The sequence below is a fragment of the Elephas maximus genome, chromosome 19 (genome assembly GCF_024166365.1).
Source record: "Elephas maximus indicus isolate mEleMax1 chromosome 19, mEleMax1 primary haplotype, whole genome shotgun sequence".
NCBI lineage: Eukaryota > Metazoa > Chordata > Mammalia > Proboscidea > Elephantidae > Elephas > Elephas maximus.
Genome location: NC_064837.1, coordinates 43,212,248 through 43,238,769, shown reverse-complemented (window position 1 = coordinate 43,238,769; position 26,522 = coordinate 43,212,248). Strand labels below are relative to the sequence as shown.

General features: G+C 49.6%; 2 protein-coding genes across 2 annotated transcripts in view; one reads left to right on the top strand and one right to left on the bottom strand.

Annotated features, from left to right (window-relative positions):
* Positions 1-26,522, top strand: part of ACSF2 (acyl-CoA synthetase family member 2) — a 40,798-nt gene that overhangs the window by 12,506 nt on the left and 1,770 nt on the right. Inside the window, exons 2-12 of the mRNA XM_049859307.1 lie at positions 14,350-14,545; positions 14,949-15,077; positions 15,322-15,375; positions 15,925-16,043; positions 16,149-16,314; positions 16,909-17,004; positions 17,182-17,339; positions 17,630-17,721; positions 18,048-18,124; positions 24,707-24,814; positions 26,059-26,210. Coding sequence (XP_049715264.1) covers positions 14,350-14,545; positions 14,949-15,077; positions 15,322-15,375; positions 15,925-16,043; positions 16,149-16,314; positions 16,909-17,004; positions 17,182-17,339; positions 17,630-17,721; positions 18,048-18,124; positions 24,707-24,814; positions 26,059-26,210 — 1,347 coding nt within the window. The remainder of the gene's footprint in view (positions 1-14,349; positions 14,546-14,948; positions 15,078-15,321; positions 15,376-15,924; positions 16,044-16,148; positions 16,315-16,908; positions 17,005-17,181; positions 17,340-17,629; positions 17,722-18,047; positions 18,125-24,706; positions 24,815-26,058; positions 26,211-26,522) is intronic.
* CHAD (chondroadherin) lies at positions 19,130-22,541 on the bottom strand. Its single transcript, XM_049859310.1, has 3 exons — positions 21,730-22,541; positions 19,527-19,690; positions 19,130-19,271 (listed from the first exon to the last, which is right to left on the bottom strand). The coding sequence occupies exons 1-3, from the start codon at positions 22,501-22,503 to the stop codon at positions 19,130-19,132; spliced, it is 1,080 nt and encodes a 359-aa protein (XP_049715267.1). The 5' UTR covers positions 22,504-22,541.

Genomic DNA, 26,522 nt, shown 5'->3' with positions numbered 1-26,522 from the left:
GTAGAACTGCCCTATAGGGTTTCCAAGGAGTGGCTGGTGGATTTTAACTGCAGACATTTTGGTTAGCGGCCTTAGTTCTTAACTGTTGCATCACCAGGGCTCCATTGTATTGCCCTAGTTAATCTAATACCCTACCCTTCCTGTGGCTGCCAAAATACATATTCACCTGTTTAAGGCTAAACTCAAAGAAGTCAGCCTGGTGTTACTTTTGTGTTTTCATTGCGTTTTAGTTGAAAGTTTACAGCTCAAGTTAGTTTCTCACTAAAAAATTTATACGAATACTGTTTTGTGACATTGGTTACAGTCCTCACAATGTGACAGCACTCTCCCCCCTTCCACCCCAGGTTCCCTGTGTCTGTTCATCCAGTTCCTGTCCCTTCCTGCCTTCTCGTCTTGCTTTTAGGCAGCAGTTGCCAATTTGATGTTGTATATTTGATTGAACTAAGAAACACCTTCGTCACCTGTGTTATTGTTTGTTTTGTAGTCCTGTCTAATCTTTGTCTGAAAAGTGGGCTTCAGGAGTGGTTTCAGTTCTGAGTTACCAGGTGTCTGGAGGCCATAGTTTCGGGGGTTCCTCCAGTCTCTGTGAGACCAGAAAGTCTGTTTGTGTGTGTTTGTGTGTGTGAATTTGAATTTTGTTCGACGTTTTTCTCCCACTCTGTCCAAGACTCTCTGTTGTGATTCCTGTCAGGGTGGTCAGTAGTGGTAGCTGGACACCACCTAATTCTCCGGGGCTAAGGCTGGTGGAAGCTCTGGTGCATGTGGTCCTTTAGTCCTTTGGGCTAATACTTTCCTTGTGTTTTTGTTTTTCTTAATTCTCCTTTGCTCCAGATGGGATGGGACTAATACGATGTATCTTAGATGGCTGCTCACAAGCTTTTAAGACCCCAGATGGCAGTCACCAAAGTAGGATGTGGAACATTTCTTTATGAACTGTGTTATACCAATTGACCTAGACGCTCCCTGAGACCATGGTCCCAGCCCAGTAAATCAGTCGCTCCAGGTGTTTCGATGTATCTAGGAAGCTTCTATGACTTTGCCCTGGTCAAGTTGTGGTGACTTCACCTATACTGTGTTGTCTTTCCTTTCACCAAAGAACCTAGTTAGTAATTTCCCCTCCGATCCCTCCCAACCCTTGTAACCATCAAAGAATGTTTTTTTATCTGTGTGTAAACCTTTTCTGGAGTTTTTATAACAGTGGTCTCATACAATATTTGTCGTTTTGTGATTGACTTATTTCACTCAGCATAATGCCCACCAGATTCATCCATGTTGTGAGATGTTTCACGGATTCGTCATTGTTCTTTTTCATTGTGTAGCATTCCATTGTGTATATGTACCATAATTTATTTATCCATTCATCTGTTGATGGGTACTTAGGTTGCTTCCATCTTCTTGCTATTGTGGATAATGCTGCAATGAACATGGGTGTGCATATGCATATTCCTGTGATGGCTTTTATTTCTCTAGGATATATTTCTAGGAGTGGGATGGCTGGATAATATGGTATTGCTACTTCTAGCTTTTTAAGGAGGTGCCAGATTGTTTTCCATAGTGTGGTTTGATTTCTTGACTGCTGCTTCCATGGATGTTGTCTGTGAATCCAAGTTTGCATATTGCCGGTTGTTAATGAATCTTCCTCCAATCCTGATACCACGTTCTTCATATAGTCCCCCTTCTCGGATTATTTGCTCAGCATACGGATTGAATAAGTACAGTGAAAGGATACAACCCTGACGCACACCTTTCCTGATTTTAAACCATGCAATATCCCCTTGTACTGTTTGAACTACTGCCTCTTTGTCTATGTTTAGGTTCCTCCTAATTTTCTTATGACCCACACAGTCGAATGGCTTTGCATAGTCAATAAAACACCGGTAGACATCTTTCTGGTATTCTCTGCATTCAGCCAAGATTCATCTGACAACAGCAATTATATCCCTGGTTCCACATCCTCTCTGAATCTGGCTTGAATTTCTGGAAGTCTCCCGTCGGTATTAATGATATTGTTTGATAATTTCCATGTTCTGCTGGTTCACCTTTCTTTGGGCACAAATGTGAATCTCTTCTAGTCAGTTGACCAGGAGCTGTCTTCCAAATTTCTTGGCATAGACCAGTAAGCTCTTCCAGCATTCCATCTATTTGTTGAAACATCTCAATTGATATTTTGTCAGTTCCTGGAGGTTTGTTTTTCACCAGGGCCTTCATTGCAGCTTAGACTTCTGCCTTCAATACCATTGGTTCTTGATCATATGCTACCCCCTAAAATGACAGAATGTCAACCAATTCTATTTGGTATGGCAAATCTGTATGTTCCTTCCATCTTCTTTTTTTTTTTTTTAACATCTTTATTTATTTTTAATAATTCGCCAGTTAATTTAAAGATTCCTCAATTTATTTTTCTTCTTTTTATTGTGCTTTTGTTGAAAGTTTACAGCTTAAGTTAGTTTCTTGTACAAAAATTTATACACACATTGTTATGCGACCCTAGTTGCTGTCTATATAATGTGACCGCACATTCCTCCTTTCCACCACGAATTTCACATGTCCATTCAACCAGCTCCTATCCCTTTCTGCCTTCTCAATTTGCCTCCAGAGTTGTCCATTTAATCTCATGTATCTACTTGAACTAAGAAGCATGCTCTTCACGAGTATTATTTTATGTCTTATAGTCCAGTCTATTTTTTGTCTGAAGAGTTGGCTTTGGAAATGGTTTTAGTTCTAGGTTAACAGAGAGCCTGGGACCATGTCTTCTGGGATTCCTTCAGTCTCAGCCAGACCATTATCCTTCCATCTTCTTTTGTTGCTTCCTGCATCATTCAATGATTTGCCCATAAAATTCTTCAGTATTGCAACTGTAGGCTTGAATTCTTTCTTCAGTTCTTTCAGTTTGAGAAATGCTGAGCATGTTCTTCCCTTTTGGTTTTCTATCTCCAGGTCTTTGCACATGTCATTATAGTACTTCACTTTGTCTTTTCAAGCCCACCTTTGAAATCTTCTGTTCAACTCTTTTACTTCATCATTTCTTCCATTCGCTTTAGCTACTCTACATTCAGCAGCAAGTTTCAGATTCTCTTCTGACATCCATTTTGGTCTTTTCCTTCATTCCTGTCTTTTTAATGACCTTTTGCTTTCTTCATGTATGATGTCCTTGATGTCATCCCCCAAATCCTCAGGTCTTCAGTCATTAGTTTTCAATGCATCAAATCAGTTCTTAAAATGGTTTTTAAATTCAGGTGGGATATACTCAAGGTTGTACTTTGGCTCTTGTGGACTTGTTTTATTTTTCTTTAGCTTCACTTTGAACTTGCATGTGAGCAATTGATGGTCTATTCCGCAGTCGGCCCCTGGCTTTGTTCGGACTGACGATAGTGAATTTTTCTATTGTTTCTTTCGAAGATATAGTCCATCTGATTTCTGTGTATTCCATCCAGTGAGGTCCACGTGTATAGTCACTGTTTCTGTTGTTGAGAAAAGGTTTTTGCAGTGAATAAGTTGTTGGTCTTGCAAAATTCTATCACGCGATCTCCAGCGTCATTTCTGTCACCAATGCCGTATTTTCCAACTATGATCCTTCTTTTTGTTTCCTACTTTTGCATTCCAACCACCAGTAATTATCAATGCATCTTGATGGCATGTTTGATCAATTTCAGACTGGAGAAGTTGATAAAAATCTTCAATTTCTTCATCTTTGGCATTAGTGGTTGGTACGTAAATTTGAATAATAGTCATATTAACTGGTCTTCCTTTTAGGCATATGGATATTAACCTATCAATGACAGCATTGTATTTCAGGATAGATCTTGAAATGTTCTTTTTGACGATGAATTCGACACTATACCTCTTCAATTTGGCATTCCCTATGTAGTAGACCATATGATTGTCTGATTTAAAATGGCCAATACCAGTCCATTTCAGTTCCCTAATGCCTAGGATATTGATCTTTATGTGTTCCATTTCATTTTGATAACTTCCAGTTTTCCTAGATTCGTACTTCGTACATTCCACATTCCGATTATTAATGGATATTTGCAGCTGTTTCTTCTCATTTTAAGTCATGCCACATCAGCAAATGAAGGTCCCGAAAGCTTGACCTTCATTACTAATCCGTGTTATTAAGGTCAACTCTGCTTTGAGGAGGCAGCTCTTCCCCAGTTCTATTTTGATTGCCTTCCAACCTGAGGGGCTCATCTTCCAGTACTATATCAGACAGTGTTCCGCTGCTATTCATAAGGTTTCCAATGGCCAATTTTTTTAAGAAGTAGGCCGCCAGGTCCTTCTTCCTAGTCTGTCTTAGTCTGGAAGCTCCACTGAAACGTGTCCACCATGGGTGACCCTGCTTGTATTTGAAATACTGGTGGCATAGCTTCCAGCATTGCAGCAACATGCAAGCTCCCATAGTATGACAAACTGACAGAGGAGTAGTGGGGAGATATATGTGTATATATGTGTGTGTGTGTATATATATATATGTATTTTTTTTTTTAACCACGCACAGAAAGATGGAATAATGATCAGTCCAGGATTGATGTTAGAATCATATGAGACACATGTGGAAGTCCTTTTTAAGCCATAAAACTCTGCAAAGATTTGTATTGTATTGAGGATTTAGGGAAGCCACCAGAATCTGTCCACCAGTGTGTTCCAAGAGAGTGGACTTGGAAGCCAAACAGTCCAGGGTTTGAACCCCAGCTTGGCCACTTACTGGCTGCGTGGCTTTGGGTGAGGACCTGTAGTTCATTGAGCCCCATTCTCTCATCTGTAAAATGGGTGCATACATCTGGAGTATTTACAGGAGAGCTGGCATGACGATACACCAGTAAATGTCAGCTCGCCTATTCTGGAATATATGTGTTCTTTTTACCTAAAGCTTATCGGACATTTCCCACCCGTATCATTACATATAGGTGTCTTCATTATTTTAATGGCATAGTGTTCCATTTTATAAATCCATCTCATAGCATCCCTATATGACAGAGTAGAACTGTCCCATAGGGTTTCCAAGGAGAAGCTGGTGGATTTGAACTGCCAGCCTTTTGGTTAGTAGCCGAGCTATTAACCACTATGCTACCAGGGCTCCTTTCCATTGTATAGATGCCCCATAACTCAGTTATCTAATCCCTTGTTCATAGAAATAAAGTTTTTCCCCAATTCTTTCATCAGCAGCAATTAATGTCCTCATTTATACCTTTAGGCATCGGTTAGTTTTTTTTTTTAGGATAGGTTCCTAAAAGTAGAATTGTTGAGTCAAAGAGTATGCCTATTTAAAATCTTAAATAATTCACCAAAGAAGACATTCTGGCGGCTAACAGACACATGAGGAAACGCTCGAGATCACTAGCCACTCAACAAACCCAACCCATTGCCGTCGAGTCAATTCCGATTCGTAGCAACCCTATAGGACAGGGTAGAACTGCCCCACAGAGTTTCCAAGGAGCGCCTGGTGGATTCAAACTGCTGACCTCTCGGTTAGCAGCTGTAGCACTTAACCACTACCCACCAGGGTTTCCACTAGCCATTAGAGAAATGCAAATCGAAATTATAATGAGATACCATCTCATCCCGACACTACTGGCACGAATTAAAAAAAAACAGAAAATAAATGTTGGAGAGGCTGTGAGGAGATTGGAACTCTTTTTTTTTTTTTTTAATTTTATTTTAGATGAAGGTTTACAGAACAAACTAGTTTCTCATTAAACAATTAATACACATATTGTTTTGTAACGTTGGCTGCCAACCCCACAATGAGTCAACACTCTCTGCTTCACCTTGGGTTCCCTATTACCAGCTTTCCTGTCCCCTTCTGCCTTCTTGTCGTTGCCCCTGGGCTGGTGTGCCCATTTAGTCTCATTTTGTTTTATGGTCTGTCTAATATTTGGCTGGAAGGTGACCTCAGGAGTGATTTCATTACTGAGCTGAAAGGGTGTCTGGGAGCCATACTCTCGGGATTTCTCCAGTCTCTGTCAGACTAGTAAATCCAGTCCTTTTTTTGAGATTGGAACTCTTATGCACTGCTGGTAGGCATGCAAAGAGGTACAATCATTTTGGAAAACAATACGACACTTTCTTAAAAAGCTAGAAATAGAAATACCATATGATCCAACAATCCCATTCCTAGGAATATATCTTAGAGAAATAAGAGCTGTCACATGAATAGAGCATGCACACCCATGTTCATTGCAGCATTATTCACAATAGCAAAAAGATGGAAACAACCTAAGTGCCCATCAACAGATGAATGGTTAAACAAACTGGTACATACACACAATGGAGTACTACGCAATGATAAAGAACAATGATGAATCTGTGAAACATCTCACAACAGGGATGAATCTGGAGGGCATTATGCTGAGTAAAATAAGTTAACCACAAAAGGGCAAATATTGTATAAGACCACTATTATAAAAACTCATGGAAGGTTTACACACAGAAAGAAACAAATCTTTGATGGTTATGAGGGAGGGGAGTGGTGGGAAGGGCATAACACTAACTAGGCAATAGATAAGTGGTAACTTTGGTGAAGGGTTAGACAGTACACAATATTGGGGAAGTCAGCACAACTTGACCAAGGCAAAGTCATAGAAGCTTCATAGATGCATCCAAACTTTCTGAGGGACCGAGTTACTAGGGCTGAGGGCCGGGGATCATGGTCTTGGGGGCCACCTAGCTATGTAAACTATGGCATAACATAGTTTACAAAGAAAATGTTCTACATCCTACTTTGGTGAGTAGCAGCTGGGGTCTTAAAAGCTGGTGAGCGGCCATCGAAGATACGTCTACTGGTCCCACCCCGTCTGGAGCAAAGGAGAATAAAGAAAACAAGACACAAGGGAAAGATTAGTCCAAAGGACTAATGGACCACAACTACCACAGCCTTCATCAGACTGAGTCCAGCATAACTAGATGGTGCCTGGCTACCATCACCAACTACTTTGACAAGGATCACAATAGAGGGTCCTGGACAGAGCTGAAGAAAAATGTAGAACAAATTTTAAACTCACAAAAAAAGCCCGGGCTTCCTGGTCTGACAGAGACTAGAAAAAACCTGAGAGTATGGCCTCGGGCACCCTTTTAACTCAGTACTGAGTCACTCCTGAGGTTCACCCTTCAGCCAAAGATTAGACAAGCCTATAAAACAAATAATAATACATGTAGTTCAGTTATGTATATAAGACTAAATGGGCACACCAGTCTATGGGCAAGGACGAGAAGGCAAGAGGTGACAGGAAAGCTGGACAAATAGAAATGGGGAACCCAGGATTGAGAAGGGGAGAGTGTTAACACATCCCAGCATTGGCAACCAATGTCACAAAACAGTATGTGCGTTAATTGTTCAATGAAAAACTTATTTGCTATGTAAACCTTTACCTAAAGCACACACACACAAAATGAATTAAAAAAAAAAGGCAGATAAAATCAAATCAGAAGGGATCTAGATTTACGGGGTCTGAAACTTACACAAATTTGGGTGCCCTCTTTAGGAAAAAGAATATAAAATTATAAACACCACATTCGTGCCAATTGGATATTAATTTAGAATAAGAAAAGCTACAAATTGCTGGAGGCTTAAAGTTTCAGGTCCTTTTCTTATGACATCTCTTTAGGCATTTTGCCAGAAATGCCTTCATAGAAATGCTTCTTGATTTGCAACCAGCCTTTCCTCTCCAACTCCTGGGAACTTCCAGCACCCGGGGCTCCAGGCTGGTGAGCAGTCCTGAATCCTAAGCCTTATTGGCTTCATGGCTTCAACAACTGCCCGCTTAAAAAGTTTGTACCAATTTGTACCCTAGCCCATTTCTCCATGTCCTTGTCAACATTCTGTGCTGTCTCTCTTTCTTGTTTTTACGTTGAAGTTCATAGCCATTTTATGAATCTTCTCTACTTTGGGAAGTTTATCTAGGCAATATTGAGGGCAGCTTTATAGTCCCTGTGCTCTAGCTGTCTGCTGAGTCATCCCCTCTTCTTGTCCTCTTACTCATTACGGGAAGCCAGAATAACACAAACTGGCTTCAGTTGCAAGCATAAACTTTCACTTAGAGGAAACCACTTTCTAGTACTTAATATGAATACTCTTTGATAAGAATACCTGTTGTGGAATTTTGAAATTAAATATAGACTCCACGAGAAAGATAGCAATCTCTGGTACGGATAGAGGACTAGGAAAGAGCCCTGGTGTTGCAATGGTTAACCCCTCAGCTGTTAACTGAGAAGTCGGTGGTTCTGTGGGAGGGCCTAGTGATCTATTTCCATAAAGATTACAGCCTAGAAAACCCAATGGGGCAGTTCTACTCTGTTGCATGGGTCACTATGAGTTGAAATCAACTCGTGGGCACCCAACAATGACAAGAGAGGACTAGGGATTTATTATATTTTCCCTTCGAGTAACTTTTCATTTAATATGGCATCGGATAGATTTAATTACTTTATATATATATATAATACAAGTACATATAGGAGTCCCTGCGTGGTACAAATGGTTAAGCGCTTGACTACTAGCCGAAAGGTTAGCAGTTCAAACCAATTCAGAGATGCTTCTGAAGACGGGCCTGGCCATCTGCTTTTGAAAGGTCACAACCTTGAAAACCCTATGGAGCAGTTGTACTCTGTACACCTGGGGTCACTATGAGTCCGAATTGACTTGAAGGCAACTAACAACAAAAACAATGTAAGTATGTATATATATAATATATGAGTATGTTATATATATGAGCATATTATAAATATATATATATGATTTTTGGAATAGCAGCTTTTTGGACTCAGTGGAATAATTAAACCCATAAAGATTAAATCAAACTCATTGCCATCGTGTCAATTCCAACTCAGCGACCCTGTAGCACAGAGTAGAACTACCCCATAGGGTTTCTAAGGCTGTAATCCTTACCGGAGCAGACTGCTACATCTTTCCCCCATGGAGTGGCTGGTGGATTCAAACCGCCAACCTTCTGGTTAGTAGTCAAGCGCTTAACCACTGCCCTGCCAGGGGTCCTTTCATAAAGTTTATAGCCTTGGAAATCCTATGGGGCAGTTCTACTCTCTTCTATAGGGTCGCTGTGAGTTGGAATTGACTCAATGGGAACGGATTTTTTTTTTTTTAAGGGTCAGTAAGGCGGTTTCTCTATCTCGCTGTCTTGTTCTGTTGCCGGGTGGAAACCCCAGGTTCTGCTTGGCGCAACTCATTTCAGCCAATAAACGAGAGACCGAGGTAGAAGAGTAGAAAGTCACCTTTCTTTGTGCAAGGAAAGGTACAATAGGGGCTACTGCCACAAAGACTGCTCAGTAAGGGTGAGTGGGAAGGTTACTTTTAAGGGGTTCACAAGCAGGAAGTTCATACAGGTTACATCAGCAACATTCTTAAACATACTATGCAGGCTCAGTGAGTTGATGTATGACTTCATGCATCGCATGTCCAGAAGACAGTGGTTCAACTCCACCCAGACGTGGGGAAATTACTATGTATGAGGTACTTAATGAGCTAAAAGGTTATCCTGAATTTCAGTGTGGTGCCTAAACCAGTTTCTGCCAATTTCCTTTAGTTTTGGGCAGCAGCTAAGGAGAGGGGAACCAGGATTCTAATGTAAAGCTATGGGGCATGCCAAGCAAAGGAACCAGGGTATTAATGTAAAACTATGGGGACCTGCCAAGCAAGCTGCTTGAGGCAGTGGAATTTTCTGCAGCCTGGGAACCTCTGTCTTAGATCTATAAATACATATGAGCATGCACACACACACACTTTTTTTTTTGCCATCATTTGAAAATAAGTGGTAGACATTATGATAATATCAATACTTTTCATCTTTGCTGATCTCTTGGGCAACATGTAACTCCTGGTTGTTTTGCTTTGGTTTATGACATAGACATCTTTTCTTATCCTTACTGACCATTTGTCCTTCTCCTAGGACTCTGTGGGAGATTCGGTCATTGAGGGATTCAGTGTGTCAGTGTCCCTTGGTGTGCTTTAGTGGCAAGCCGTTTGTGATCGGACGATGAGGCTGTTTTCATCAACCTTATTGTAGCATCTTTGACAAGTTGTTTTATTTCTCTGTCTCAGTTTTCTCCATTGAGAAAGATTCAAACAGGGTTAAAAGCACATGTCTCCCATGAGCTGTTGGGACAATTGTGTGAGAAAACCTGTGTGACAGCATTATAGAGGAGATGCTCAATGTTCATTTTCTCCCTTCTGTTCAAACACCCTGAGGAAATTTACCCACCTCTGTGCTTTCCCACCGAGAGTGCCCATGTTTTCCACAAAGCAGAATCATTACACTCCCAAATTGTCTTTAAAAATCTCTGCACACATTCCTAGAAATACATTGTAAAGCCGAGAGTCATCAGGTAGATACTAGGTTCCTTCTGGAGCAATATTCCATCTGGGGGCTGCCTTCGGGACCAAAGTCTATCACCTAGTGAGCCATGTTCTAAACAAGAAGCCGTGTGTCACAGCCTGCTCTGTGCTCCTGAGCCTGAAGAAGGGGCATTCCTGGATGGGACCTACTGGTCAGGCTACTAGTGACAGTGAACCATAAGGTATACACAGAAAACATAAGCTACTTTATCATTTATTTGGACTCCCGGGAAGGAGAATCCTGCTGCATTCAAAGCTGAAGTTGTTTCTTTTCTTGAGTTATTTCTAAGACAGATCACAGACAGATGTATTTCCTTGGTTTGCCCAGCTTTATTGATTACTTAATGTATGTGGGTAACCTTTTTGCACAGACGCATACATGCTGCTTTTATTTTTCTGATGAGAAGGTAAACAGTATAATCTGTCCCTTAGTTTAATTATGACTGTATCAACACTAGCTCAAACCCTAGAATTTTTTTTTAAACCTTGTATGGAAGTTGAAGTAATCCCTGAAAGGGGCAAATGGTTTGTGCTTGACTACTAACCTAAAGGTCGGCAGTTTGAACCTACTCAGAAGCACCACTGAAGACAGGCTTGGTGATCTGGTTCCATAAAGATAGTTGTTGTTAGCTGCCATTGAGTGGATTCCAGTGGATTCATGGTGACCCCACATGTGCAGAGTAGAACTGCTTCCTAGGGTTTTCAGCGCTGTGACCTTTCAGAAGCATGTCGCCAGCTCTGTGTGGGTTCAAACCACCGGTTCTTTGAGCACATAACTGTTCTGGTCTATAACATGTGGGGTCTCCATGAGGCAGAAATGACTCAGTGGCAACGGGCACTTTGCCTCCAGCTTCCTCCCAGCAACTACCTGGCTGTTTTACTTATCAGGGTCCCACCTAGCCCCCGAGGGCCCATGGTTTTGCAACGCCCAGTCTAAATAGTTGAAAGAAGGCTTCACTACATATTTACTGTATTTAGTCCTTTCAGTTTGAGGAATTTGGAATGGTTCGCTCTCTTCCTCAGTTCCTTAAACTTCTCATCCCACATTGAAAAACAAAGTAAAACTTTTCCTAAAACCAAATCTCTTTATTGTCTTTTTCAGATTATAAAAGGGACATATGCCACTCTGATTAAGGAAAAGAAGTGGCCGCCCTTTTTGTCCAGGTGTTGAGGGTGGGTATGGGGAAGGAGGGCAGAAGAGTCAGTTCTGTTTGCACTTGGACTTTCAAAATGCTGGGTGGTTCTTATGTTTATGGGCAAATTGGTTTGATAGGAGTTTCTAGAACTCTTTTAATTCCTTGGAGGAGGAACCACCTGTTCCCACCTCTACTCTGTCCTACCCCGTCCCCAGTTTCTTGAGACCAGTGGGTAGAAACCATGGAAAACAATAAAAATGAGGTTAGATAATCTCTGATGACCAGATAGGGGATAGTTTACAGGTAAATAGAACAAGAGTTGTCCAGACCCACTCCCTTCCCTGTCCTGAGGTGGAGTGTTGGCAGGCATAGCTGTCACTTGAGGCAATTGTGCTGGATTCTTAGCTTCCGGTTCAGCTATTTACCAGCCAGGCAGGTCACTTACCCTTTTTGCACTTCAGTTTCCTCACTTGTAGAATGGGAGTTCATAATTCCCACCTGTGTTTTTTAGGATTAAGTTTCTCTGTAACAGAGAAACCCAAACAATCTGCTCAATTATTCCGTAAATCTAAACCTGTACTAAGAAAATTAAGTCTGTTGATTTTTTTTTAAGGCCCTTGAAAAACTCATTGCCATTGAGTCAATTACAACTAATAGTGACCCTTGGTGTCACAGAGTAGAACTGTGCTCCATATGGTTTTCAAGGCTGTGACATTTCGTTGCCTTCCAAGGTGCCTTTGGGTGGGTTCGAACTGCCAACCTTTTGGTTAGTAGCCAAGCACTTAATCGCTTGCGCCATCCAAAGACTCCACAAAGGCCATTAAGAAGTCTAGAAATCTCCACATATTACATGGTCTGCTTGGGACTGTGTGTCCTCATTTGTCCACTCTAGATGACAGTTGCAGGGCTCCCACCCAGGTCCACATGTGGATATGTGAACATCAGAGAGGGCATGATCCAGGTTGCAGATCTACCAGGTGGTCACTGGTGGTATGGACCCTGAGGGCTGGCTCTGACTGTTCTTTAGGTGTGCTGGGAATACCCCTGGCTGGACAGCAGTAGATGCTGCAGGGGCCATCTGGGCTAAGGACCACTCCCTTGGTAGCCAATCCCTGGCTGAGGAGTCATTCTGAGGACTGGATCCTGGTATTACTGCCCATTCTTCCCTCATCAGTTCATAAACAATATGAATCCACTTGGGCCTATGGGTAGGGAAGGCCACTGATCTCTGGACCTAGAGTTTCTGGGCCTACCTTACCCTGTTGGATAACCTTCAGCTCTGAGCTAAAGCATAGCTTCCTCAAGGAAGCTTTACTTGAGCCCCCAGGTTCTTAGTTTTAGTCAGGCTCCTTTTTGCAAGTGCTTATAGGACCCTTGAGAAGCCCTGGTGGCACAGTGGTTAAGAGCTACAACTGCTAACAAAAAGGTTAGCAATTTTAATCCACCAGCTGCTCCTTGGAAATCCTATGGAGCAGTTCTACTCTGTCCTATAGGGTCACTATGAGTCGGTTAAACTCCGTGACACTTGACAACAACAACCTACTGAGAAGAAGCTGATATGTTTAATTCCCTCCATGGCAGGAAGCTCCTTAAGGGAAACACCATGGCTTATTTGCTCTCCATTGCTGGTATAGTAGCTGGCACGTATGGGTGCTCAATGAGTGTGTGTCTAATGAATGGATGGTAAATGCCTATCAACTGTATAGCACTTCATGGCTTCTAAAGTGCCTTTGTAGGTCTGTACTCATTTGAACCTCATGCTCACCCACGATAGGCCAAATAGGTCTATTTATCTCCATTTTACAGAAGAGTAAACAAAGGCTCTTGGTAACTTTCCCACAGTCCCGCAGTTAATAAGTGGTGAGGAGAAGAGCTCACTGGAGCAGGAATTGGAAGACATAGGTCTGGTTTGGCACCCTCACTGGGGAGTCACTCTTTACTGGACTGGGAGGAGAGCCGAAGTTCCTGGAAGGCTGATAACGGAATCCAGAGAGCAGGTTGCTGCTTATGGACTGCGCAGGCTTTTGCCCAGATCTGTTCCCACCAGCCTGTGTCCTGAAAAGGGCAGGGGTAGCCCCAGGTGACAGCGGAGGAGTCCTGGCACTTGGGCTCCTCAGCAAGAAGTGTTGAGTGGTGTCAGGAAGCCCTGGGCCCAGGTTAGAACCGGAGCCAGCTTTGGGTGCCCCTGGTTTATCTGACATCTTCCTCACCCTCCCTGTCTTAGCTGGCTGCTTTGGACCAGCCTCTTATCTGCAACATGATCTGAGAGCTGGAGCCCCAAGCCTGGGGGCCACTTGAAGGATTGGAGGCAGGGTGGGTTCTTCTCATCCACATGTACCCAGCTGGGTACATGGCGAGCCAGTCAAAATATAGGGCCTCCATCTGCCCCCCTGAATCCCTCTCTGATTCTGTCTTTGACCTTTAAGCCCAGAGGAGAGAAACTGACCCGCCAAAGAGCCAGGAACCTAAGGCCTTAGATTTTAGCTCTCAGTCCAAGCAAGGGTTCATTGTTTCCTCAGGAAGGGTCCCAATGAGCAGGAGATGGGGGTGTGAGTAAGGTCGTGCTTTGTAGGATCCTGCCTATCTGTGCAAGTGGACTCTTCCTGGGTTTCCCTGGGGCACCTTCCCAGACAGGTGAGGGAGGGCCCCTTTCACCCAGCTTGGGGCAACCTTGTTCCCATTTTGCTGCTTAGGGTTGAGGTTGCAGAGAGGATCAAGGGGTGTTCTTGTCTTACAAGAAGACTTCGAGAAGATCTAATGGCCCCCAAGGCATTGTAAGCAGCCTTCCTACCAGCCAGGTGGGCCAGATCCTTGGTGCCACGGAGCCCCGCCCTGGTGTAGTCTAGACCATGTCCCATTTCTCCACAGCTCTGGAGATCTGGATGACGATAACCTCCTGCCCATTGGAGGCCTCAGCTATGTTCAGGGTAACACCAGAATGCGTCTTATCGGCAAGACAGTGGGATGGTGCCTGGATGCCACAGCCCAGAGGCTACCAGACCGAGAGGCCTTGGTTGTCATCCAGGAAAATGTCAGGTTGACCTTTGCCCAGCTCAAGGAGGAGGTAGGTCCTGACCTTCAACCCCCTGAATGGCTGAGCTAGCCCCCCGGCTGCTCTATCTGGGTAAGCGTGGGAGGGCAAGGGAGAGGGTGGACACCTGGCTATGGGGTAGTTTGTTGGGGGCTACCTGAGAACCCCAAGGGATGGCAGAAGAAGGGGACACAGCTTAGGCAGAGGTGGGCCGATGTCTTCAGCATCACAATCTCCTGGGGCACTTGTTAATTATATATGTTCCCAGGCTCCACTGAAGACCCACTGAGGCCTGAGAATCTGCCTGTCCCCTTGTTCCCAGGTGATTTTGATGCACACTGATGTGAACCCCTGGGCCAAGGGCTCAGGGTGGGAATCACGGGCCACTTCCTGATTACACCTTTCTTACTCCTTGTGCCCTGTCTGTTTACACTAGGTGGATAAAGCTGCTTCAGGGCTCCTGAGCATTGGCCTTCGCAAGGGCGACCGGCTGGGCATGTGGGGACCTAACTCGTACGCATGGGTGCTCATACAGTTGGCCACCGCTCAGGCGGGCATCATTTTGGTGAGGAGGGGCTGGCCTGGCACAGATGGGTATGTGAAGGGGGCATCATTGGCCCCAGAGTCAAACCAGTGCCTGGCTGGTCTCAGACCAGGTGGTGCTTTCTCCTGAGGCCTGCCAAGGGGGCCCAAGGGTATAGGGTACTGCCTCTGCCCACATGGTGTTTCTGTGCCTCCTGAGGGTGGAGGGGCAGCGGGAGGGACAGGGTCTGCCTAGGATACTGACATGTCCTTGTTATCCCCACCAGGTGTCTGTGAATCCAGCCTACCAGGCGACAGAGCTGGAGTATGCCCTTAAGAAGGTAGGACCTCTTCGTGGGGGAGGGGCCCAGCTGGTGCCTGGCACAGAGGGCCTCCTGCTGACACAGAGGGCAGATATGGAGCGAGGGAGGGCGTGCACAGGCGGTTATACTCAGTCTGTCCTTCCTTAGGCTGTGTGGCTGGGAGGAGGTCCCAACTCCGTGGAGAGGGTGGTTGGTCAGACACAGACTGGTGTGTGTTGGGGTGGTAGCGTCTGCAAGTTGGGGGGCGTTTCCTGGTGCATGATGTGTATGTGTCTTGGGGGTGTGGCACATGTGTGTATATGTCTTGGGGTGTGGCACATGTGTGTATTTGTCCTGGAGTATAGTACATATGTGTGTGTTGGGGTGGTGCATGTGAGCTGGTGTCTGTAGGTGTCCCAGGGTGTGGTGTGTGTATGTCACAGGGTACATGTGTGTGTCAGAGGGTATGCACATGTGTCAAAGTAGGGGTGATTGTGAATGAGAGATAATAGTTGATGAGTGAGAGTCCCCCTAGTCCCCATCCCAGGGCTTCCTGCTGACCATAGGGGGATGACTCCCCTCCCACAGGTGGGCTGCAAAGCCCTAGTGTTCCCCAGGCAATTCAAGACCCAGAATTACTATGACATACTGAAGCAGATCTGTCCAGAGCTGGAGTGGGCCCAGCCGGGGGCCTTGAAGAGTCAGAGGTGAGTGTGTTGCAGGGCGGGGCAGGGAAGGGGCCAGCATGCAGCATCCCTGACTCTCTCACCCCCTGCTCAGCCCTTGACTCCTCCCACCTTCCCCACCCACAGGCTCCCAGACCTGACCACGCTCATCTCAATAGACGAACCTCTGCCGGGGACCCTGCTCCTGAAGGAAGTGGTGGAGGCTGGCAGCTCGGAGCAGCACATGGCCCAGCTCCGTTATGCCCAGCAGTTCCTGTCCTGCCATGACCCCATCAACATCCAGTTCACCTCGGTAGAGCAGAGGCCATAGGCCCCAAGCCCAGGCTGGCACACTAACTTCTGGTCCCATGATCCTTCCCTGGGAATGGGGAGATAGCAGAGGCGGTCAGGAGGGCAGACATTCTCTCCTGAGACTGGCCTGAAGTCAAGGTCTCAGTGCCCTGTCCTGACTACCCTCTCTGCCCTGGGAAACACCAGCAACCAGTGTCCCTTTCCCCCAGCTCTCAAGGGCAGGGGCAGATTCACTGAGCCACTGCAGGTTGGAGCTGGTGGAGCCTGCCCCCTCATTCAGCAGATGGAGACACTGCGACCCAGAGAGGGAATTTACCCAAGCCCACACAGCTAGTGGGGGGCAGAGTCCTCTGAGCCACCTTATGAGCAGCATGAGGACATTTCTACACATTTATACTCTTTTCTTACACATTTCTAGCACCTAGCACAGCACAGGCACATGGAAGAGCTTTCATGAATACGTATTAAATGAATGAATGATGGATTGGGTCAAGAAGCCCAGTCTCCTGATTCCCAGTCCAGTGCTCTCCTGCACAGTGGGGTGGGAAGGAGATGGGGAGGAGGAGACCAGGATGACACCTGCTTGTCTTGCCAGGGAACAACAGGCACCCCCAAGGGAGCCACCCTCTCCCACTACAACATTGTCAACAATTCCAACATGATCGGGGAGCGCCTGAAAATGCACCTGAAGGTGAGGGCGTGCTAGGGAGAGTGCCCAGGGCTGGCTAGCACTCCAAACCAGGCTACAGGGAGAGGGTGGCTTGGGTAGGAGCTGGGGGAGGGTTGGGGGCTCCCCCTGCCAGCTGGAGGAAGTGGCTCTTGGGGCTCTGGCTCCATGACAGACCCAGTCTCCTGCTGCCATCTCCAGAAACCAGAGAAGATAAGGATGGTCCTGCCCTGCCCCCTGTACCACTGCCTGGGTTCCGTGGGGGGCACAATGGTGAGCGTGATGCATGGTACCACCCTCATCCTGTCCTCTCCGAGCTTCAATGGCAAGATGGTGCTGGAGGCTATCAGCAAAGAGAAGTGAGCATTGGTGAACAGGCTACCCTTGGGCTTATAAGATCCTCCTAGTCTTCACTCCTGGCCCCTGCCCCTTTTCAAGATGTCTCCTTCCTCCAACAAGGAGAACTGGGAACAGGGGTAGTTGGGAAGCCCCAGGAAAGGACCAGTTCCTGCCTCCGAAGAGTTTTTCCTGCCTGTTACCTATAAGCTTCTGTCTTGACCCTTGCTGCAGGTTCAGGGTGGGGTGGGTGAGAAGGAGTTCTCTTCCACTTCCAAGCCTAATTTGAGATGTTCCCCTTTACCTTGTACAGAGGCTCCTTCCTGTATGGCACCCCTACCATGTATGTGGACATTCTGAACCAGGCAGATTTCTCCAGTTACGACATCTCAGCCATGTGTGGAGGTGGGATGGGGCCAAGGGTGGCCAAGGAGGGGAGGGTGCTGCTGGCTCTACTTTGCCTGGGGCTCACCCCCCAGAAATGGCCTGGGTGAGCTAGATACGTTCCCAGTCTTCTATTTAGGGGATAAGAAGTTACTACAGAGATATGGGTGGGAGGGGGCAAACCCGCAGCGTCCCTAGAGGCCAGGCCAGGGCTGGCTGCCAGGTATAGGACCAGGTCCAGGGCGTGGGAAGAGAAGGGCATGCTGCTCCCTAGGATGAGCTATAGAGGAAAGAAGGCCACTGGACCTGGAGAAGGGGGGGAGTCATGTCAGCCCTTTCTGATTCAGGTGTGATTGCTGGGTCCCCTGTACCCCCAGAGCTGGTCCGAGTCATCATGAACAAGCTGAACATGAAGGAGCTGGTGGTGAGTGGTGGCCGGGACATGGCTGCGGGCAGGGGCAGGTCAGGCCTGGCCTGGTGTGAGAACAGACTGACAGGAGTGGGAACGAGCGCAGGCCTGATCTCTGAGGGAGAGCCAGGAACCTGCCGTAGCCTCTTGGCCAACCCTCAGGCCAGAATGCAAACATGAAAAAATACTGTCTGATCTCAGCAGCTGCTGGTGCGTCACGGAGCCAGGTGACAGGGGAGTAAATATTATACACACATAAATTTATATTTATAGAAATCTGGGGAAGAAACGCTGCTTGGGAGGATATGCAGCAAAGCACAGATGTCCTGCTAGAGCGTCCTGGTGGGTGGGGGGCTGGTGGAGTTGGGGTATGGGCTTAAGACTCTTTCTGGAAGCAAGGAGTAGGACAAGGATCTGATATTGGTTTCCAAATGGCAGGAAGAGGGGAGCAGAGGGAAGGGCGGTTCTGGAGGGGTGGCCATCCTGATGTCCACCCCATCTGGCTCTGAGGGACTTGGGGGTCTCAGTGACAGCTTCTCTTGTGAGGCGCCGTGGCCATAGGGCCAGGAGCAATGGTTAGGGAGGGCACTGTGTCTTCCGGCCACCATCTGGGGGAGCTGGGTGTGTGGTGGAGTGCCCAAGGCCTCCCTGCCAGGACATCTAGGCATGGCAGCTCTGTGCTTTGGCAGAGGCTATGGGGAGAAGGTGGGGTCAGGGTGGGAAGGTCAGTAGTCTCTCCAGCAGAAGGCAGAGGCCAGTCACCAGGACCGGCTGGGCCAGGACCTGCAGTGAGGAAAGACCGGTGGTCAGGACTCCCACAGCCTGCATGGGAGCCAGGCAGTGGTTGGAGAGGATAGAGGGTGTCCTGGGCGGAATCGTTTCCTCCCTTAACTGGGGCCCAGTCCTCCCCTCCTCTCCCTGCAGAAATGGAGAGTCTGGTCTGGGGGAGGGAGTATCCTGGGACACCCTCCTCACTTGCTGGAATCTCCAGAGAGTGGAGTGGGGGAGCTTCCCACCTCTTTAATGGCGGCCAGCTTTCTTGGACCTCTTGGTGGGGAACTTGCAGCCGCGGAAGGCAGCTGTGTCCCGGATGTGCTGACCCCTGAACTTGGAGGGTGAGCTGCAGGTGGCATCTGGGCGGGAGGTCTTGGCTTCCAACCACCTGGAGAGACAGACAGTTGCTGGGGTTGGGGAAGGGATGTGGGAGTGCCGGGACAGTGAGCCAGGTGCCAGGACCAACTTGGCCCCTCTGGCACTGTCATCCTCATTTTACAAATGGGGAAACTGAGGCTCCCCGGTCCCACAGCTACTAGGTAGCAGATCTAGGAGGTATGCAGAGGGTGTCTTAGTGCAGGGCCAGTTGTCTCCACTAAATCCCATGAGGGTGGGTGCTGGGTGGGGGTGGGGATATTCTCACCGCCGAAGGCCCTGGAGCTGGCAGGTACACTTCCAGGGGTTGTTGGTAAGCGTGAGGGTCTCCAGGCCTTCAAATGGGAAGTTGGAGGGCAGCTGGCTCAGGCGGTTGTTCTCCAGATGGACATGTTTCAGTGTGGTCACACCCAGGAAGGCACCATCTGAGAACTGGGGAGCAAGTTGGGCATGAGTGAGCCCCCAGTTCGGTCCCTAGCCTCTCCCAGCCCTATTGCCTAAAAGGGGCAGGTCCTTTCCTGAACATAAGCAGTGGTTCCTTGAGAAGCTCTACAGTTTTCAAAGCAGTTGTGACAGATGATTTAGTTCACAGAAGCACCCTTTGAGATAAAGATTCATGGTGACCCCATGTGTGTCAGAGTAGAACAGTGCTCCTTAGGGTTTTCAGTGGCTGACTTTTGGGCAATAAACTGCTAGGCCTTTCTTCTGAGGCACCTGTGGATGGACTCAAACCTCCAACCTTTTGGTTGGCAGCCAGGCACGTTAACCATCTGTACCACCCAGGACTTGACCTTTTGAGATTTCCACTATGCAGATGGGAAACTGGAGGCTTTAAGAAGTTAAGTCCTTGTATTGGGTCACACCAGGCAGTAAAGAGTAGCTGCAGGATGACACCCAGTACTCTTCCCCTGGCACCACACTCCCTGCACAAACACAGGGACTGGGGAGGTAGCCAGGGTTTGGTCCCAGCAGCCCAAGTTGGCACATGGAGAACCTGGTCAGTGTTTGGTGGGGTGGGCAGTGGGCCCAGGCTCCCCACAGCCCCAGGGTTCTGGGATTTTCCCCAGCTCTGTCCTCATGGCTCCTTCACTGCCTGCCAGTCAGTATTTGTGGAACCACCTTGGTGGAGACTTGGGTCAGGTTGGGCGGCTCCAGAGGAAATGTTCTATTGGTGCCCACATCTTGGCCCTGGCACCACAGTTCCTACCTGGCCTCCCCTGCCTCAGGTCAGCCTCTGATAGATACCCAGCTCTGCTGCCCACTGAAAAGGCACTCTGGCATTGGTGGAACACAGGGGACTCTAACTTTAGCTGGGGAGGGCAACAGGACTGATGAAGGGTAGGCTCAGGAAGTCTCCCTCTGCCCAAAGGCTGGCTCCTGTCCAGGTTCAGTTCTGTCCTCCATCTCCAGGCCTGTGCCCTCGCCTATGCTCAGGTTGGAGTATGAGGTTCTCTGGTGACCAGACTGTCCTGAAGATTGTCTCCTCCTTCTTGCCCGGACCCCCCGCCCCACCAAACCTCCTAGACAAAGGCCCTGGTATCAGGGCAATTTTCCAGACCCAAGGAGTGTTCCGCCCCTCCCCAAGGTAGACCCACTTGGCCAGGTGCTGGGCATCCCACGGGAAAGAGGGCTGAGGATGGAGCCAGGAGATGATCTGGTGACTGGGGTGGGCAAAGGGCAGTTGGCAGTCTAGGGGGAAGTAAGGCCCAGCCAGTCTTCCCTGGGGAGACACCTGGGGTCCTGTCGACAGTGGTCCTCAGCTCTTACCTTTGCAAGCCCCTGGTCCCTGGGCCCTGACTTCCCTAATTCTGTTTAAAGAGACCTGAGGACTGCAGTGGAGCTATGTATGGGTGGCCAGGACAGGGAGTTTGCCAGGGCCACTGAGGGGTGTAAAGGAGCATCTTTCTCAGGTATCTGCTCTGCCCTCACCCCCCCCAGCCCCACCCCACCTGAGCACACACTCACAGTCCCCATCAGGAACAGGGTCTCTTTGTGGGCCTGATTTGCCCAGCTCCTCTGGAAGGCTCCTCAATAAACAAACCTTCCTTTATTGGGTGGTAGGTTGACTGGAGACGAGGAAAAAACATCAGGGAGGGGCAGAAGGCCTAACAGGAAGAGGTGGCAGCTGCCCACGGCGGGGCGGGGGGAGGTTTGGGGGCACTGTAGATGCCTTCTAGGGGGACCATTTGTGGGGCCAGGGCAGCCCCCAGCTCGTTTTATAAGTATAAACCCTACGAGGGCAGTGGCTAAGACTAGGGACCAGGACAGATGGGCAGGGATTAGAGGGGTATGACAAGATAAGGGACAGAGGTAGTAAAGCCCCTTGCCCAAGGGGACCTCTCCTCACCTTAAAGTTAACCAGAGGGGCAGAGAGAATTTGCGGGGAGAGGGGGTAGTGCCCAGTGGTGGCCTTGGCTCCCTGTGCCTCTGGAGGGGAAGGAGCCAGGGCAGTGTGCCAGCCAAGAGCTCACCTTCTCCAGGTTGGTGTTGTCCAGCCAAAGGGTCTCCAGGTATCTGCCGAAGGACTGGAAGGCACTGTCAGGGATGCTCTTTAGGGGGTTGTGGGACAGCTTCAGCTCCTCCACCACCCGCAGCTTGCTCAGAGCAGCGGAGGGGTAGCTGGACAGCTGATTCCTGTCCAGGTGGAACTTGGCAAGGTTCTCCACGTCATCCAGAGCAGCAGGCTGCAGGGTGTTGAGCGCATTTTCTGACAGGTAGAGCCAGCGGAGGTCCTTGGCGCCCTGGAAGGCGCCTGCGCGCAGCTCGCGGATCTTGTTGTTGTTGAGTTGCAGGATGAAAAGGTTGACGAGTGGGGAGAGCAACCCCCGGGGCAGCTCAGTCACCTTGTTGTGGTCCAGGTAGAGGTAGGTGAGCTCGGTTAGGTCGTCGAAGGCACCAGCGTGCAACACGCGGATGTCGTTGTGGGACAGGTACAGGTAGATTAGCTGCTTGAGGCCGCGGAAGGCGCCGGCGGCCACCTCGCGGATCTGGCAGTGCTGCAGGTGCAGCGACACGAGGTTCGGCATGGCCCGAAACGAGTTGGCAGCCAGCACCGGGAAGTTGTTGCGCTGTACGTTGAGCAGCTTGGTCTTCTCTGACACCTTGGGGATCTTCTGCAGCCCCACCTTGTCGCAGATGACGTGCTGCAGGTCACCGTGGCAGTGACAGTTCTGGGGGCAGGCGGCCAGCGCCGGCAGCAGGCCGGCCAGGAGGCCGAGGCTGAGCAGGAGCACCGGGCGGGCCATGGCCGGGAGCCTGGGGCCGGGGCTGGGGCAGCGGTGGCGACGGTGGCCTGGCGTGAGCAGCGGCGAGTCTTCGGCCTTCGGTCCCCCGCCCTACTTATACCGCGGCCCTGACCGCAGTCGGCAGCTGGAGCCAGCTCCTACGTGGAGCATCGGGGCCACCAGGCTTAACCCCCTCGCGCCTGGAGATGCGCCCTGGTCGTCGATTGGGCGGGGGCCCTTCCTCCTCTAGCTGGCGGACTGGCGGGCTGGGATTGTGGCCCCAGAACCTCATCCCGCGAACCCGTCCCTCGAACCCCTGCACTCAGATCCTGCTTCTCTCACTACCTCCTTTCCCCATGCTTTTTTTTTTGCAGACGGGTCAGGTCGGGTAGATAGGGGTGTGTCTAGAGGCCTGAGTTCACACCGGAGGGAGGGAGGCGTTCCCTGGACCTGCATTTATTTGTTTGCTCAAGCTTTAGCCTCCACACGCCCCCCTCCCGTACCTTCTCGGCGGGGTGCCCTTGCTGGTGGAGGGAGGAAGGGGGGCCTGGACACAAGTCCCGCCTTGGTCCGGCGCTTTAATGGGGCTCTTGGGCAGTGCCTGCTGAACAGGAGGGCTGCTGTAGTGGCGCGCGCCTGCATCTGCCTAGGCACTCCAGAGCCCACCCTAAGGATATGGGAGCTCCTTCCCCACCCTGGGGCTCACCCCGGGGCCCTCTCTCCCGGCCCTGGGGTTGGGTTTCTGCTGTCTCCTGTCCCCTCTAATCCTTCCCCCCCCACCCCAGGCTGAAGGATAACTAACCAGCAGTGTGGGGAGCGAGCCCCATCATTCATAAACACACCTGGAGAGCACAGGCACCCAGTCATGGCAACTGAACAAGCATAATCACACCGCCCCCTCAATCTCCCCAAAATATCCCTGTCCCCTCATCCCCACCCCCAGTGGTCAGGACCCACCCCTGAGGGGTCTCAGAGTGGCAGTCCAAGTGGCGCCGAGGTGTACTTGGTGGAGGCCACATGAGGGCAGTGGCCCCAGCACAGTGGGGCGGATGAGCAGGCGGGGTCCTGGCTACCAAGGACCAGCGCTGGATGGCTCTTCTGCCAGACCCTAGGTTCCAGGCAGCCCGCCCTAGCCAGCCAGGCCTCTGTGTGCCCACTTGCCAGCCCGTGTTCAAATTCCTGTGGAATGGGGAGGGTGGACGGGCAGGATGGAAGCTTTATCCCCAGGGCCAGCTCTGGGCTGCCTGGCAGGGGGTATTGTCAGTGTGTGTGTGGGGGGGGACCAGATCTCCAAGGCAGCGCCAGACCCCCTGTGCCCACGCCATGCCAGGTGACATGGGGGAACTTGGCGGGGGCAGGAAAGGGCTCAGACAAAGGATCTGGTGTCTTTGCTGAACGTAGGAGAGGAGGAGGGGACCTCGAGTACAGGGCAGCTAGCCCTTCTTGCCTCCCCTAGGACCCAGTTGCAGAGACCTGGGCCCAGCGCCTGCTCTTCTCCCAAGACCCTTTCACCCCTTGCCTCTCCATGGGGGTCATACGTGGCTCAGAACATTCCCTGACGGTATTTGGGCTCCTCCAAGGCTGGCTTCTGGTTTTTCTGTTGCTCATGATGTGCCAACCACTAAGTGTGTGGGAGGGATGCCGCTGGCTTTTTAAATCTCTGCTTTAGCTGTATTTTTATTTTGATGGAAATAGATGCACAGGAAACCCTCCAGAACTGTGGAGGGGGCACCCACCCCAAGGCCAGGCATCTGTCCCAGGTTTGAGGGAGGAGGTTGTCTGTGCTGCTCCCAGCTGGGCCAAGGCAGGCTGGCTTTCTCATCAAGTTTATGGGAACTTCGGCTTGGAAGGCAGGGGCGGGGTTGTTGTGGCCTGAAATCAGGGGGGCTAAGATGGCCTGGGGGTGGGGGATGGGGAGTCAGAGCATTGGTAATGGCTACTCTAGGGAAGCAAGGAGACAGAGAGAGGGAGCCCTGGCTGGAAGAGAATGGCTTCCCTGTTCTCAATTTTATTTCAGATCTGGGGCCCCTGCAGGATCTAGTCTGCCCCAGCACATCTTCCTCCTGACCCCTGACCTCTACCCTCCCATCTCTCTTCCCACCACTCAGCTGCCCTCTATTCTCCCCTTGCCTTTTATAAGTTCCTTCCCGTTTTCACCAGGGTAGCTCACCCCATCCCTCTGCAGTCCCTGAGCTTCCTCCAAACACCCTTCCCCCACTTCTAGATTGCTTATGGAACCACAGAGAACAGTCCAGTGACCTTCATGAACTTCCCTGAGGACACTGTGGAGCAGAAGGCAGAAAGTGTGGGCAGAGTCATGCCTCACACGGAGGTGAGCCACTGGGGTCAGCCCCCAGACCATGGGCAGGCCCCCAACTCCCACCACTCAGCTGGGACGCACCCCCTGAGACATGTATCACTTTCAATTTGAGACCCACACAGCTCACGAGATGCAGGGTCTTCACTGGGTCTGGCCTGGAGCCTGCTGTGTGAGCTGAAGCGCAAGAGGAGGAGAGGGTTGGAGCAGAGGTCCTGAGCCATTGCCAGCTGAACTTCTCCTCAGCTTCCCTTCCTGTCTGGGGTGTGTTTTTGCCAAGCCTCACCATCTGTCTTGGGGTAGCCAGGGCAGTTTCACAGAGGAGCAAGAGCATAGAGATTTTTCCTCCCCAGCTGTCTCCCTTACAGACTCCCGCCTCTCCCTTCTCAGAGTTCTCCTTTGCTCAGGCGTAAACACTTTATTGCCCAAGTAGCCTGTCCCTTTAGGGGTCCCTTGCTTCTCAAAAGGTGACCCAGAACACCTCTCAGTTTCAAGTTCACAGCTATGACAGCATTTCCTGCTCTAACACTGGTGCTTTTATGCCAGCCCATACCTGGTTCCCCCTTCCCGCTTGCACCCTTGTCTCTGTGGGGTCACTGCCAGTGAGCCCAAGCAGCTGCTTTCCCTGGGACTAACTGCTATCGTGGTGTGAATCTTTCCTGCCTGCCTCCCTGCCCAGTCCTGCAAGGGGTGAGTGTGCAGTGACATTAGTCCCTCACATCTATCCACCTGTCCCTGCCACTCTAACAGGGACCACCATGCCACCAGGGCTCCAAGGAAGGCAGAGGCAGGTGCAGTTCTCCTCATGTAACAGATGCAGACCCTGAGGCACACAGAGACAAAGCGTTCTTGGGTCCATTGGCTGTGGCCCTTTCCTCAGCTAGGTTTTCAGATTCTGCCTCTACTGGTCACATGGTGCTGCCATGCCACCCTCTCTGGCTTCCTTATATGCTGCTTGTTGGGAAGTAAGAGGAGACTTGCTTCTCTTCTACACAGTTTATAATTCCTCAGCTGGCCTGGTCCTCCACTGGCCTCTTCCTCTGCAGCATCTCCCGACCCACTCCGTTTCCTTGGATCCCCTAGCCTGGGCCCAGCTCAGATCTCCACCTGGTGATGGGTATCTACTTTGGCCTTTGTCTGTCTTTCCTGGGTGGCACTCGTTACTGGGGAGAGGGAAGGCAAATCTCTCCCCTTGTCCAAGGGCCCCCATCCCAAAGTGAGGGGATGGGAGCCCCGAGCCTGAAGTCGCCTTGTCCCAGGCCCAGATTGTGAGCACGGAGACCAGCGCACTGATGGAGCTGAATAAGCCTGGTGAGCTGTGGATCCGAGGGTATTGCGTCATGCTAGGCTACTGGGGGGAGCCCCAGAAAACCGAGGAGGCGGTCGGCCAGGACAAGTGGTACCGGACAGGGTAAGAAGGCAGGGCGGGCTGGAGGGTTGGCTGCTGAGGGGAGGTTAGGGGTCCCAAGGCTGAGCTGGGAATATTAAACGAGGACAGGTAGAACATGTGTGTTGAGATGGGCCCTTCACCACTTAGAGACTTAATTTCCAAAACATGTAAAATAGGGATAGTCACACGTAGGGCTATTGGGAGGATCAAACATAGTTCAGATGTCAGAGCCTACGACAGTGCACTGCACCAGCACCCCAATTTAGCATCAAGATTTGGTTACTCATTACTTACCTACTATGTGCCAGCAGAGTTCCTGGGTGGCGCAAATGG

Excerpts from the sequence above, each read along its gene's own strand:
- CHAD (XM_049859310.1), bottom strand. The coding sequence starts at position 22,503 with ATGGCCCGCCCGGTGCTCCTGCTCAGCCTCGGCCTCCTGGCCGGCCTG. Across the intron at positions 19,691-21,729 it reads ACAACACCAACCTGGAGAAG|TTCTCAGATGGTGCCTTCCT; the intron begins GTGAGCTCTTGG and ends CTTGCTCCCCAG. Across the intron at positions 19,272-19,526 it reads CAGCTCCAGGGCCTTCGGCG|GTGGTTGGAAGCCAAGACCT; the intron begins GTGAGAATATCC and ends CTGTCTCTCCAG.